Genomic DNA, 13,530 nt, shown 5'->3' with positions numbered 1-13,530 from the left:
TGCACATAACCCCCTTTGTAAAAGTTCATGCCTTTCCAAGCCTGCCTCCCCCTGTCACGACACTACCAGCAGCCCGATAGCCTTTGGCAGATAGGAGAAAATAGTTAAGATAGTGCCCACGCTGCAAAGGCAACGCACCTTTCTGTTGGTAATCTCAGAAAATAACTGACAGTGCTGGCGATAACGGCTGAGGAAACTCCTGTCTGCTTAGCTGCGCCTCCCTTGAACAAAAGGAAACCTCCAGAGTCGGGAGCTGATCACTCCTAAGACTCTATTTACGAAGCTGATCACCAAGAAGAAATAACTTGAGAGGGTTTTACTCGGGGATTTATCTTTTTTTTAGTGTGTGTTCAGGGTCCCCTCTCTCGCAGCCAAAGCGTTGATACCCCTCGGCTGAGAGAAAGGAAGCGACTGGGAGAACACTGCAGTTTTACTCAACTCGGGAAAAAAAAAGCCAAATCTCGGCCCCTTCCATCATGCAGGAGCTTATTTTAGCTCTGGGCACCTCCTGAATTAGCCCAAAACACTGCCATTTAAAAGGCAAGGATCCCAGCATAAGCCCAGCGAGGAGACAGACACAGGAGAAGGGGCGAGGGGACAGCCAAGGGTTCGCGAGCCATTCCCATTTCCCACATTAGCTACAGCCAGCATTAAAGGTTTGAACCATCCCAGGCAAAACCTGGACACCATCACAGCTACGCAAGGCTTTCCTGGCTTAGTTTGGGGGTTAAAATATTTTAATTTTTTAAAAAGAGAGGGTGTGAAAACTTCACTGGTCAAGGAAAAGAATTTAAAACCTGAGTCCAGTTCGATTTTCTCCGGGTTTTGTTGGCTTTTTGGTTTTTGGGATTTGGTTGTTTTTTTTTTTCTATTAAGTAAAATAAAATGGACGCGTTTGCAGCAGGCAGGCGTGCACAAAGCAATGTTCACTGAAGTCTAAAAGCGTTCGGCCAAGGAAAACTGACAAGACGGACTAATGAACCGTAGAGACGGGAAGAAAATAGCCAGTATTTGCTAGATTTCAAACCCTCTCTGTCTTCCCCAGACCACCTATCTCGGATTTTATTCTTATTTTGGGCAACGGCTCCAACCCTTCCTCTCCTAAGCCACCAAGAAGCCAGCGATTCACAGATACCACTTCCATTATTGTAAAGGGTAAATAAAATAAAGACAAAAATTAAAAGCGACAAGAAACAGGTCGAGTTTGCAGGCGATGCTTTTACAAGCTCATCTCGCCAGGTCGAATCCGGGAGCAAGCCTTAATGAAGCAATAATAGCCACATTATTCAAAAATTTTCATTTCGATGGAAATTTATCTAAAAGGGAGTTAATCATATGCAAATAATAAAAGGAGGCGTAGTGACCCAGCGAGCGATCTGCATACAAATTTCAGCGTGTGCGGCGTTGGGGAGATCATACCTGATCTGTTAGATTTGCTGATCTTGTTATGTCTTCACTGTCCGATTTTGATCCGCCCTCTCTATCGTCTATGACCAAATCGATAGGCATTTTTCCTTTCAAACAGCTAATATACCGGTGGCAGAAATTGTCACATAATTCGTGTACCTACATTATGACAAAGGTTAAAAAAAAAAAAGGGGGGGGGGGGAAGGAGGAAAAAAAAAAGGAAAAAAGGAAGAAAATATAATCAGGAATACATAAGTAAAATTGACAAGTGCAACCAGTCTCCCCCCTTCACCCCTGTGACATCAAAAGTCCTAAACAGGGGAAACACACTGCAATTATCCCCCTGAGACCTCTAGACGCATCCAGAATTAGGAATAACTTTCTTTTCTCGCAAAATAGAGATATCCCAGAAAATTGACAGTGACAAGATGATTCACAGGCTACAACATATTCAACACCCGTGTTAAATTCATCTGCTCCCGGAGCTGTGGCCATTAGAGAGGTGACCTGCATGGGTGACATTTAAGGTAAACTATTTAATTTCATCCAGTTATTTCATCATAAACCCTTTTCAATGGGGTATGAGGACAGAAAAAAAAGGATTTAACAAAAAAAAAGAATAAAGAAAAAATCCCTATGCAATGGGCTGAAATACATTACAGGCATTCATGCCTTGAAATCCCCAGCCGCTCTGATAGACTCGTACCTGAGCCACCTCTATTAATGGGCAGATTTGAACATATTTCAGGTAGAGGGAGAACAACCTGCCAGTTATGGTTAGATAAAGTGGCTGAGGCTCCCGAGAAACTTTTCAACTATTTAAAAACCTCTCAAAATGTTTATTTTTAGGAGAAAGGGAATTCTCTTCTAGGCCAGCTATCAATGACACGTAAAAAATCCTCAGGAAACCAGAGCACACTCCCAATTTAATGTGAGCTCGGATGACACCGCCTTCTTAGAAATTAGCATTCTCCCTCCTAAGATTTCTAAAATAGCTAGGAAAAAAAACCCTCTGCATTTAGGCTGCAATCTCTTTCTTCTGCTCGGAGGTGTACAATATTCCCAGGAACAAGAGACAGACACAACTATCAACTCTGCTTTGTCTCTGCAAAATGTTACAGGACAATCCGCGCCCTGAGCCTGACCTGCAGATGGCTCTTAAAAAAAAAAAAAAAAAGAAATCATAAATTCTCCATTCCAAGTGACTGCGACCAAAGCCTCTTCCCCACCACCATCAATTCAATAAAATCATTTTATTATTTTTTTTTAAATCACGATTTCAGGGGCTTGCCTGAACCAACCATTTCGAGTCTCATCTGCAGCACCACAGACCTGCAACTATTTATACAAAGCCAGTAAAGTATTACAATGAACACAAGGCCTGGGCGTTCGAGAGCCCGGGTTTAGAGGCTGAAATTGTAATTAAACTGCGAAGAGAAATGGACGCCAAGATTGGTCTTGACACTAATTACCAGAAAGAAAGACATTTATGCAAATTTACCAGAAGCCTGAACTTCAGCAGTACTGAAACAGAGGAGGAAGAAAGAGAGAGAGAGAAAGACAAAAATTACCTTCTCTAATTCCAACAGATGAAACCTTAATACTTGTATGGCTTGAATCATCTGCAAAGATACAAACAACACGAGTATTTATCTCATTCCTGGATTTGGGGACATTCCCCACAGCCGCCCCTGCCGCACTTTGTAGCTTGACTTTTCTCTAGTAGTAAATAAAAAGTTGTTTTGATTTATGGCAATAACACTAAAACTTAATAGCGGTGGCTTTGTGCGCTGTTTAACGAGAAGTGATCTAGAGTTAACTTAAAAAAGAGGAAAAAAAACCCTATTGCAATGAAGCAACTAAATTATACGGATCATAAACATTTCTTTAAAAAAAAAAAAACAGCATCCTCTAAACACCATCTCTGGCTCCTCGCTCTGCTAAAGCGGGAGGAAGGCTCCTACAGAGGAGGCACGATATTTGTTTATCTTGAAGGTAAATAAGGAAAGAGGGAAAAGACCTCATTTTCGGCGGCTTTAGGCAAGGGTGCATCTCCAGCCACAGCCATCCTCGATGCTTCCCATCCAGATGCCTAAAAGATGCGTGGAGGGGCTGGCTACAGCGTGGATAAATCCACGCTCCTCTTGGGCAGGCGAGCTCCCCATCAAGCCCGCAAGCTCCCCTTCGGATGGGGCTTTCTTTATCTAGACCCTTATGTTGTTTTTTTTCCTTTTACTTCCATGCAATTACTGCACCGTATTTACTTGTAATCACCATCATCATCATAATTAAAGGAAAAATAAAGATCCACGTGAGAAATCGTCAGTTTAGCACCACCAAAACCAACTCTCCAGATGACACAGAAGTTTAAAAAAAAATAAATAAAAAATAAATGGGAAGGGAAGGGAGGGTGGTGGGGTGGGGGTGGGGAGAGGAAGAAGTAGTGTTAACTCTTACCAAGTTATCCAGTTCAGGATTAGAGGAAAAGAGGGGTTTCTCTGCTCGGATCTAAATATAAGAAAGGGGGGGAAAAGGGGGGGGGAAATAATAATAAAAAAGATTTGAAATATGGAAGCAGAGAAAGCAGACGTTATTATTTCTTGCTTCATTACACTGTCGGGTCCATTATGTAACCTTCCGTGCAAAGCCCTGACTGCTGGGTTTTTAGTACATCAGCCAAACACTTGAGCAAGTGAATCAAATACACCGAATAGGGACCTCCGGAGCTTCCCCGGCCCGGCGGGAGCCCCGCAGCGGAGCTCCCGGCCGGGCAGTGCCCGCTCCCACCAGCTCGTTTCGTTAGGGAAGGGGTAAATGCCGTGATTTCCCGGTATTTTTTTGGTTTGCTTGGGTTGTTTTCTTTCTACCTCTTGCAGTAAGAGAGGGGGGAGGGGGAAACGCGCATCTTTCTTTATCTCAACACAGACTTGTTTTTCTCGTTACGATTCCCCCCCTTTTTTTTTTTTTCCCTCTTAACACTGTTTCAACCCGTTTTTGCTGACCTGTTTGGCGAACACTGCTATGTCTTCATTGAAAGACTCAGAGGAGCAAACATCGCCTCCCGCTACCCCGGGCTCCCTGGGTGTGCATGTAGCTAATTCACATTTCTCAAAAATCAGTGCTAAAAGAGGGAACAGGGGGTGTCTGAAAGAAAATACAATAGTCACACACACAGAGGGGGGGACACAAAAAAAAAAGATCATAACGAAACAAAAAAATAAGACCAAAGGCAACAATAGTTAGTCCCACAGCCGTGTGCGTAGGGAGGGGGGCACCCACCGAAGGGGCTCCGCTCCTCCCCGCCGCCGCCTCCCGGCCCCTTCCCGCAGCCACCCGGCCGGGAGCCCCGCAGCTCCCCGGCCTGTCCGCGTTTCTCTGGCCGCAGATATTGTTAATAAAACCCTAGGACAAGCCAAGAATAAAACCCAAGCCGGTTCCAGCAGCCATTTTGAATTAACTTTCCTTGTCTTTAGGGGAAAAAAAATAATATAATAATAAATGTAAACCTCCGGACATACACTTCTGTCTTTCATGCTTTTAATTCCCATTTTCCTGCTGGAGGACTTGCTGGGAGTGACGGGAGGGAAAAGACCCAGAAAAACAGAAAAAGAAACAACCCTCATCCAAATCAGAAAAATAAATAAGCCCCTATACCCGTGCACCCACCCTACTAACACCCAGCTCCGCACAAGCCGGCCCACCGGCAGGTGCTGGCCAGCCGGGCTGCCTGCTCCTCTGCCTGCTGCCTGCTTGCCTCCCTGTCCCTTTGCCTGCCTGTCCCTCTGCCTTGCCGGCCCCTCTGCCTGCTGCCTCCCGCAGGGAACCAGGTGCTTTTGGGCTCTCCCAGCTTTAAAAGCCTCCCTGGGAGAAAGGCTGCTTGTGCATCTGGTTCCCTCGGCCGTTTAATAATTTAAATAAATAAATAAGCGTGGGCGCACACACACACATATATATGTATATTTATAACAGGGAGCTCAGTTTTTTGTCCCAGGGCTTCATACTTGGTTTTTGGGGGGGTACCGTTTTAAGCAATCCTACAGATTTCTGATATAAACCGATAAAGAAACTGAACGATGTGAATTTTTTTTTCCCCTCCCCTTTCTGCTCACTGTTTTGAGAGCGATTTTAAAAGGCTCTTAAACTTCCCTTCAAACTCAAGACGGGCAGATTCATTTTAAAGGCATCTGCCGCCCAGTGTAACCCATCAGCTCCCATCACAACGGCCTAGAAACCGCTTTGCAAGTTGCCGCATTGAGAAGGATTCAATGCTGTCGGGTCGAAAAAAAAAAAGTTTTAAAAAGAGAAAAATTAAAATAAAAATTAAAAAGGCAAAAGTTTAGAGGAGCGTCTCTGGAGTTTCCTCCTTCATAGCACAAGGAGAGACAAAGTGGAAAGTTGGGCGAAGTGCTCCAAACTCTCCTTACTCCCAAACTCCTTGCAGAGATTTAGCACTCGGCGCAGGTTGTGCCCTGGGAATACTATTTTCCTTTCCCTTCTCTTCCTCCTCCCCGCCGTGAAGCTTGCTGCCCATCCAGCGAGATCCGGCTCCTATTTTAGGGATCCCCCCCCCTCTGCTACACATGCCAGGGGCACCCCAGCCCTTTCTCCCCTCTCTTAAATAATACTACTACTAATAAAGAATATGGGCCTTTTCAGCGCAGCGCTCCCTTCATCCTACCGCCCTTCAACCCCATCATCCCCATCCCGCGCGGAGGCAGCCCGCCTGGCACCCCCCGTCCGCGTTCTCCCCGGCCCATCCCGCGCAGGTTGCGCGGAGCCTTGCGCGGCACCTACCCGTAGATGGCATCTTTATCTCTCTTGAGGGCGTCGTTGACGGAGGCGCCCATGGCGGGGGGCATGGCGTTGGCGTGCGCGGCGTGCGGGTACTGGTGCGAGTGGAGCGGCGGCCCGTGGTTGAGGTGGTGGACGGGCTGCATGGGGCGGGCGCCGTGGGGGTCCCCGTACATGGTGGTGGGGATGCCCACCCCCTCCATGCCGCCGTAGTGGGGCAGCTCGTCGTACTGCGGAGCACAGAGAGCGGACAGGCATCAGGGGGGGCTGGCAGCACCCCTGGCAGCAGAACCGGCCACCGTCTCCCCGTCCTCCTCCCCCCACCGGGAGAAGCCGCTTCCCCCCCCGGTGCGCCCGGGCTCCGCGCCGCCGGTTCTTCCTTCCCCCCCGCTCCACCGCCCCGCTCCCGGTGCAACCGCCGGCCCCGGGGAGGGAAACGCCGCCCCGGGGAGCACCGGGGCCGGAGCAGTGCAGCCCACCACGGCCCAAACTCCTCCGAGCCTGGGGCGGAGGAGAAATAATCATAATAAATAATAAATGACTTTTAAAGGGGGGGGGGGGAGGGGGAAATTCCCCATCCCCAAACTTCCCAAACCCTCCTCGTGAATAGAAACGGCTCACAGAGCCCGAGCTTCCCTCCGCTAAACTTTTCCCGCTGATAAGAAGTCAGGTACCTAACCCGGCGAGGATGCGGAAAGTTCAGCAGCGGTGAAAAAAAAAAAAAGGAGGGAAAAAATTAAAATAATAATTAAAACTAAAAAAAAAAAAAAAGTAGCTATTTTGTTTTTTTTTTTTTTTCAGCAATTCCACGAGAAGGCACTTTTAAAGCCGAAAGGCTGGAAACGTTTGCCCGGGCTCTCGGGATTTTGGGAATGCCTCCTTTTTTTTTTTTTTTTTTTTTAGGAAAAAAAAAGTTTTCTTTGTTAAAGATTAAGGAGCAAAAGCGAACGCGGTTCCCAGGCAGCGGGGGAAACGGCCACTTTTCATCTATTAAAAGCGAAGGTGTGAATAAACACTTTTAAAGATCCCTGACACTTGCTTGGACCGAGAGAGTAAAAGGCAAGTTGTCAGCAGAGGAACTTTCTTTCCCAGCCAGCACTCGGAGGGGTGGCAGGCAAATGAGGCAAGAAAACTTCTTTGCAGGGCTCTTCCCCTTCCCCAAATCCCCGCTCACCCGGCTCCGGCTGATTTATTTTTTACACAAAACTTCAATTTAGGAGGTTGTTGGAAGCAAAAACCAGGAGATCGCACCCAAAATGGATACAACAATACACAGGGCAGTGCATGCTGCTAACCTCTAATCCAAATTAAAGTGACTTTTTTTAAAAGCTTTTTTCCTTTGCCCATTGCACTGCACCTTTTGTGACTGAATGTATAAAAAATGGGGGAAAAGGGAAGAATAAAAGAAAAAAAAAAAAGATTAAAAAAGTTGTGCTGACTCCTAGCTAGAAGTTCTGCTCCGAAAGTGCAGCGGTATTATCATCACCAACACAGCAAAATGCTCAGAGACATGCACACATTCAAATATTTCAAGCACTGCTGACTTTAAAAAAGACATTGGTAGGACTAGAGCTACAAAACCAACAGATACAGAGGCTCGGACATATTCACTTACATGCCTGCATGTCATTAATGTATAGAAAAGCTTGCCTTTTCCCTGAGAGATCCGGGGTGGGGAGTAAAAGAATCAAGAAAATATCAATATATACAGGTTTTAAGCCTACAAGTACAACTGATAAATCCTCCCGCTCCAGGACACCGCTTTGTGCCCCTGCTCCAGAGAGGAGTAGGGGGGTGGGGGGGGTGGGGGGTGGGAAGGAAAAAAGAAAAAAAGAAATTAAAAAAAGAAAAAAAAAGGAAGAAACTTTTCTCGCAGCGTCTCTGTCAGCCACGTTTCAATATTATTTCACATTTGAAATCCATGTTTTTGTTAATACGTACCCTTTGCGCCATCGGCCTGCTTGCTCCCTTCCTACTTCAACTTCTAATATATCCTCTTTAAGGCCAGTGTGAAAAGAAAGAAACGCGAAGTTCCCCCCCCCTCACCCCCCCCCCAAAAATGCAAAAATCCCTTAGCGTCGCCAGCAATGGAAGCAATCGAGTAAAATCTTCGGCTTGCTGGATCTCAGCGAAGCGATACGGTAACTCAGCATTAAAAAAGGAGGCAGAAAAAAAAAATAGAAGAAAGAAAAAAAAATCAACTCTCCCTCCTTCCTTCCTTCTTTTTTCTTTCTTTCTTTCCTCTCTCCCTGTCTCTCCCTCTTACTCTCCCTCTCGTTTCCAAGACAGCAGCGGGGCGAAAGCAAATATCCTTTCCCCAAATCAGTTTTTTTTTTTTTTTTCCTCTCTTTCCTTTTTTTTTTTTTTTTTTTTTTTTTTTAAAGTGCCCCTCAAACCCAACTACCAAGTCTCATGGCTTTTTGCCACTCCGGCTGTCAATCACAGGCGAGGTTGTCAAGGTGGTGAATGACTGATGATGATCCGCTGCGTGTGCTCCCACCGCGCAGGACACCTCAAATGTTAAATTTTCGAGCGCGCTCACCCAAAAGGAAAAAGAAGAAAAAAAAAAAAAAAAAAAAATATAAAAATATATATATAAAAAAGAAAAATTTATAAAAAATAAAAAAAAAAGATTAAAAATCGAGCAGGGAGGAAGAGAAGGAGGAAGAAGAGGGGGAAAAATTAAAAATTAAAAAGGCTCGCTAAACGCGCCGGCTCTCCTTTTATTATGGTTATTATGATGATGATGATGATGATGGGGGGTTTTTTTTCGCTCCTCCTCGGATCGCTCCTAATTCCTCGCCGGCGCCGGCTCGCTCTGCCCCTGCGCGGCCGCCGGGCGCGGCTGGCGGAGGCGGGCCGGGTGCGGGCGCGGGTGCCGGGCGGAGCGCCGCGCTGTGCCGTGCCGTGCCGTGCCGTGCCGTACCGTGCCGTGCGGGGCGGGCGCGGGAGGAAGGGCAGCGGGGAGAGGAGGGGAAGGGGGGGAAAGGGGGAAAGGGGGGAGGCGCGGCGCTGCCGCCGCGGGCCGCGCGCTGCCGGGCGTCCGCCGCCGCCGCCACCGCCGCGGCGAGCGCAGCGCAGCGCCGGGCTGGAGCAGACTGCGGGAACCCGGAAGTAGTGGTGGCCATAACAGGTCGCGTCTTACACAATGCGCTGGGCGGCAGCAACTCCGCCACCGGCGCAGGGGGGCGCGCCGCCCGCCCCGCGCCCGCGCAGCGACGCGCCCCCGCCCCGACGGGGAGGGGGGGTGGTGGTGGAGGATACACCGCCCCCTCCCGGCCCTGCCCTCCTCGCCCCCCCCCCCCCGCCCCAGCCGGTGTGTGCACCCCCCGCACGGGTGGGTGTGGGTGCTCTCCCGGCCCCTTTGTCTGACGGCGCCGCCGCCCCGCTCCGCGCCCGCGCAGCGCCCCGGGGCCGCGCCGCTGCCCGCCCCTCACTCCCCCTCCTGCCTTCTCCGTCCTCTCCCCCATTGGTCCGGGCGGGAAGCGGGGCTCGGACCGGCGCGCCGCGGGGAGGGCGAGGAGGGGGGGGGTGCCCCGGCTCGATACCACCCCCCCCCCAAACACCCGTCCCCGCCGGCTCCGCGGCCGCGCTGCTCTACGCGGGGAGCGCCCCCACCCCTCCGGCGCCCCCCGTCCGCGTAGCCGCTGTCCGCTCCCGTCCGAAAGCACAGCCATCCCTCCCCGCCGTCCCGGAGCGGAGAGCTCGCCGTGTCCCTTTCTTCCTCTCTTCTCTTCCCGTACCTGCGCGGAACCCCGGCCGGGCGCTGAAGGGGAGCACTGCCCTGGTCCCATCGCACCCCCTACCCCGGGAGGGGAGGTGGGGAACAGGCCGCCCGATAGCCTGGTGCAGCGGTCCCCGAGTGAGCTCCTAGGGATGGGGGGGGGAGTGGCAGGGGGTTTGCTCCGGTCAAATCCCCGAGGCAGGGGAAGCTGCTCCGCTGCCGGGGAGCCAGGGGTGGCGGGCAGCGGCTTGGCCCCCGCCGCCACGTCTCAAACTTCAGAGAAACCCGTTTTGATTCCCCCGTACCTCCCTACCACCCCCCTTTCCGCTAGGACCGGCCTTTTATCCCGGCGAGAGAAATAAAGACCTCTCAGGTAAGAGCCGATTTCACCCACTACCCCCCACCCGCCCCGCGCGTCCGTGCGGGAGCCGAGCCACGGCCGTGGGGCTGATCTCTCCACTGATTTACCCGGGGACCAGCGCTCGGTCCCGGTCCCCCATCTCACAGGTCCCTTGCGGGGACTCTGAGCTCCCGAAGACGCTCTGCTCTCCTCTCTTGTCCCCTTCTTCCCTCTCCCATCCCCTCCTCCTTTCCCCCCTAAGAAAAAAATACCCAGCAAAACCCCTTAAAAATAAAAGATCAACCCCTTTCCCAGCGTCTCTACCAGGCCTTTATAAGATTAATTCCGCGCAACCCAGCCTAAAACACTTTTACAATGTAATTACAGGCGTACAAATTGTTTGCCCAAACCTCATTCTGGATAAGGGTTTTACAATTAGCAAACAGTTATTGCTCTCGGGGCTGGCGGCAAGGAACCGCGCAGCGCGCCTCTCCGCTCGCGAGGTGCCGGCCATAAAGGAGAAAAAAAAAAAGGGGGGAAATGGCCTAATTCGAGCAGCAATTAATCACTTATTTAAGGGGGGGGGGGGGGGAGGACACTAAACGGACAGTTCCGCGCTGTCTCGGTAAGCTCCTGCGGCAGCGGCGGCAGCACCCACGCAGCTTCTCGTCCGCTGCCGCCTCTTTATTTCTTTTAGTTTTTTTTGGCCAAAACTTGCTCTTTTGCAGGGATCTATTGACGCTTCCCGCTGGAAACGGAGAGGGAGGGAAAAAGCAAATTAGGGATAAGGGAAAAATCAAAAAGTCAAGAGCGAGGGGGGGTTGGTGGTGCCCGGGTCGGGCAGCGGCCTCACTGCGAAGCGCTGAGCGGTGATGCGCGGGCCCGGCTGTCCCCCCCTCTACCCGATCCCCCGGGCCTTTTGCTAAGGGGTGCACTGAGCTGAGGCAAAAAAAAAGAAAGGCGTCTGGAGAGCAAGGGAGCCTCCTCCGCGAGGTGGAATCTGGGTCCATTTGCTTATCGGATAATAAATGAGGCTTTTAATCAGGCTGAATTTCCCAGCTTAAGGAAAGAATTAGTCATACCTAGGAACAATCAAATGTTTTCTAGCTGGCTTCCCTGCCGCCTTCCTAGCAGGGATTTGTGGTGAGGAGGGGGGGTGTGTGTGGAATTAGCATCCAAGTGTGCTCTTTCACCATTAATATTGAAATTTGAAAACTGAAATAGGAACAACCAGAAGAGACAAACAAACAAGAAACCGCAGAAGAAAGCGTTTGAAAGGCGGCCGAGAGATAATCCAGGAATGCTTCAGATAAGGGGGGGAGAGGGGAGGCGATACGTGCGGAGATACCCGAAAAGTCAGAGCCCGATGAAAAGCTTGGAAGAGGAATGGGGAAGAAAAGAAAGAAAACAACCCCCAATCCTATTTAAAGACCTATTAAAGGACAGACTCAAGGGGGGAATGATAGTAAAAGGAGGGGAACTGCTGGGGATTTAGGGGAGCAGATGAAGCGCAGCGCCCGGACTGTTGACCCACCCCGGCTCCAGACAACCGGGCCGGGCGGGGGATGCGGCCCGGGGTCACCCACCGCCTGCAGCCAGAGCCGCTCGTTCCCGAAGGTCGCCTGCAGCCCGGGGAGGGCGATCCCAGACCGGCGGAGCGGCCCGCGAAGGAAAGGGGGGGCTCCTCGCTTCCCCCTACCTCCCCACTACCGGCCCTGGCATTTGCAGAAGTTATGGGGGTCTTTCATTAATTAAATGGAGGGCTTCATAAAATATTCCCAATAAAATTTACGGTTGTCTTAAAACTTTCTAAACACCGCTATAAATTTCTTTAATAAAATTAACTGGGAAATGAGTTACTGGCCGGGATTTTTGTCACTTCGACTTCTCCGGCGGCGGTGCCGGCGGCGGGAGGGAAGGCACTCGCGCACAAAAGGAGCCTTTCAGGGACAGCACGGCCGGCGGCTGCCGGGATGCCCCCGCGGTGGCACCTCAGGGGTAGACCGGGCCAGGCAGCGCAGAGCCGGCCCCAGCCCCTGACTGCCGGCGCTTTCCCATTCCCCGCTATAGTTGGACCATTTCGGCCTAAACCCCCCGAACAACCCCGAGCCTGGCAGCACGATAGTGCTGGTGTGGGGTTTTTGTACTTAACTTTTGTATCCCACCATCTAAATTCATTCGGATTCATTTGGAAGCGCTGCTCCGCTCCGGTGTCCGCTGCGATACCTGCCCTTAGCCCAGTTGCCCGCCGCATTCCTTTACTCCCTGCCTATGCCATGTTCTCTCCCTTTGCTATTGATATTACTAGACTTCTCGTTGAATTAAATAATAATAATAATAAAAAAGAATTTGCGGTGTAAAACTCTGCCTGATTAATTAAAAGGAAGAAAAAAAGCTACTCGGCTGTTTTGCACCCGAAGGATTGAGCTGTTGTGCCGTCTACTGGGGGACGGAGAAACTACACTCAGTAACACCAAACTTTTTAGGGGAGAAAATAACAGTTTTAGGCAATTTGGAGGGGCCGGAGGCGCCAAATTTCTCTGCAGAAGGGAAAAAAAAAGCGACCCTGGACGGAAAAGCCACAGAAGCAACTATTATTTCCTTCGGCTACACCTGTATAGTTGTATAAAACCTCCACTTTTAAGTGCTCGGGGGTTACTGAGTGCAGACTTCGAAGCAATCAGCTGCGTTAAGGGGGGACATGGTAAAGACGGTTTGAGTTCACCCGTCGGAGGCAGTTGGACATCAGCTAAATATGTAGGAGAGGGGAGAAAAGAAAAGGGGGGTAAATATTTGCAAATGGCTTAAAACTTCTCGGCACGACCCGGCCGCAGCCCGCGGGGCAGCGGGACAACCCAGCCCGGGTAGACACGGGTAGACACCACAGACGACGCTCCCGATGCACCGCTCGCCTTGGGGCCACGGTGGCAGCCGCCCTTCGGAAGGGGCAGCAGAAGAGGGGGTTACACGAGCACGGCGTTAGTCTTGGTTTAGACGAAGCCCGCACGTCGCCGTTTTAAGTTCCAGAGCCTCTGCCCGTGCCCGAGCCGCGGATGTGGCCGGGCAGACGCAGCCAGGCTTGGTGATTCCCCTCTCCCCTTTCCCTTCTTCCTTCTCTCTCCCCTTTCCTCAATCTCTTCTCTCTTTCTTCTCGCCTCTCTCCTCCCCTCTCCCTTCTCTTTCATCTCTCCTTCCTTCTCCCCTCTCCTCTATCCTTTCTCCCCTCTCAATTCTCCCCTCTCAATTCTCCCCTCTCTGTGCCAATTCG

The 13,530-nt window shown here is 50.7% G+C and overlaps 1 protein-coding gene and 1 long non-coding RNA gene across 6 annotated transcripts in view; one reads left to right on the top strand and one right to left on the bottom strand.

The window, feature by feature from the left end:
- Window positions 1-9,043, bottom strand: part of MEIS1 (Meis homeobox 1) — a 107,211-nt gene extending 98,168 nt beyond the window's left edge. For 2 of the 5 annotated variants that reach the window (XM_057423474.1, XM_057423477.1), the window contains exons 1-6: window positions 7,814-7,951; window positions 6,202-6,428; window positions 4,410-4,551; window positions 3,865-3,915; window positions 2,979-3,029; window positions 1,420-1,566 (exon numbers count right to left, since the gene is read on the bottom strand). In XM_057423474.1, coding sequence (XP_057279457.1) covers window positions 1,420-1,566; window positions 2,979-3,029; window positions 3,865-3,915; window positions 4,410-4,551; window positions 6,202-6,428; window positions 7,814-7,828 — 633 coding nt within the window. In that variant the 5' untranslated portion in view covers window positions 7,829-7,951. Of the gene's footprint in view, window positions 1-1,419; window positions 1,567-2,978; window positions 3,030-3,864; window positions 3,916-4,409; window positions 4,552-6,201; window positions 6,429-7,813; window positions 7,957-8,139 lie in introns of those variants that run through there. The other 3 variants (XM_057423475.1, XM_057423478.1, XM_057423476.1) reach the window with 3 other exon arrangements.
- Window positions 9,044-10,031: 988 nt separating this feature from the next.
- Window positions 10,032-12,117, top strand: LOC130606831 (uncharacterized). Its single transcript, XR_008974081.1, has 2 exons — window positions 10,032-10,295; window positions 11,487-12,117. It is a non-coding gene; the product is annotated as an uncharacterized LOC130606831 (long non-coding RNA).
- Window positions 12,118-13,530: the final 1,413 nt, after the last annotated feature.

The sequence above is a fragment of the Pezoporus wallicus genome, unplaced genomic scaffold (genome assembly GCF_028554395.1).
Source record: "Pezoporus wallicus isolate ANWC-B61680 ecotype Strahan unplaced genomic scaffold, APGP_CSIRO_Pwel_v1 contig_4191, whole genome shotgun sequence".
NCBI classification, from domain to species: Eukaryota; Metazoa; Chordata; class Aves; order Psittaciformes; family Psittacidae; genus Pezoporus; species Pezoporus wallicus.
The sequence above is the reverse complement of the archived record's forward strand: the minus strand, read 5'-3'. Positions and strand labels throughout refer to the sequence as shown.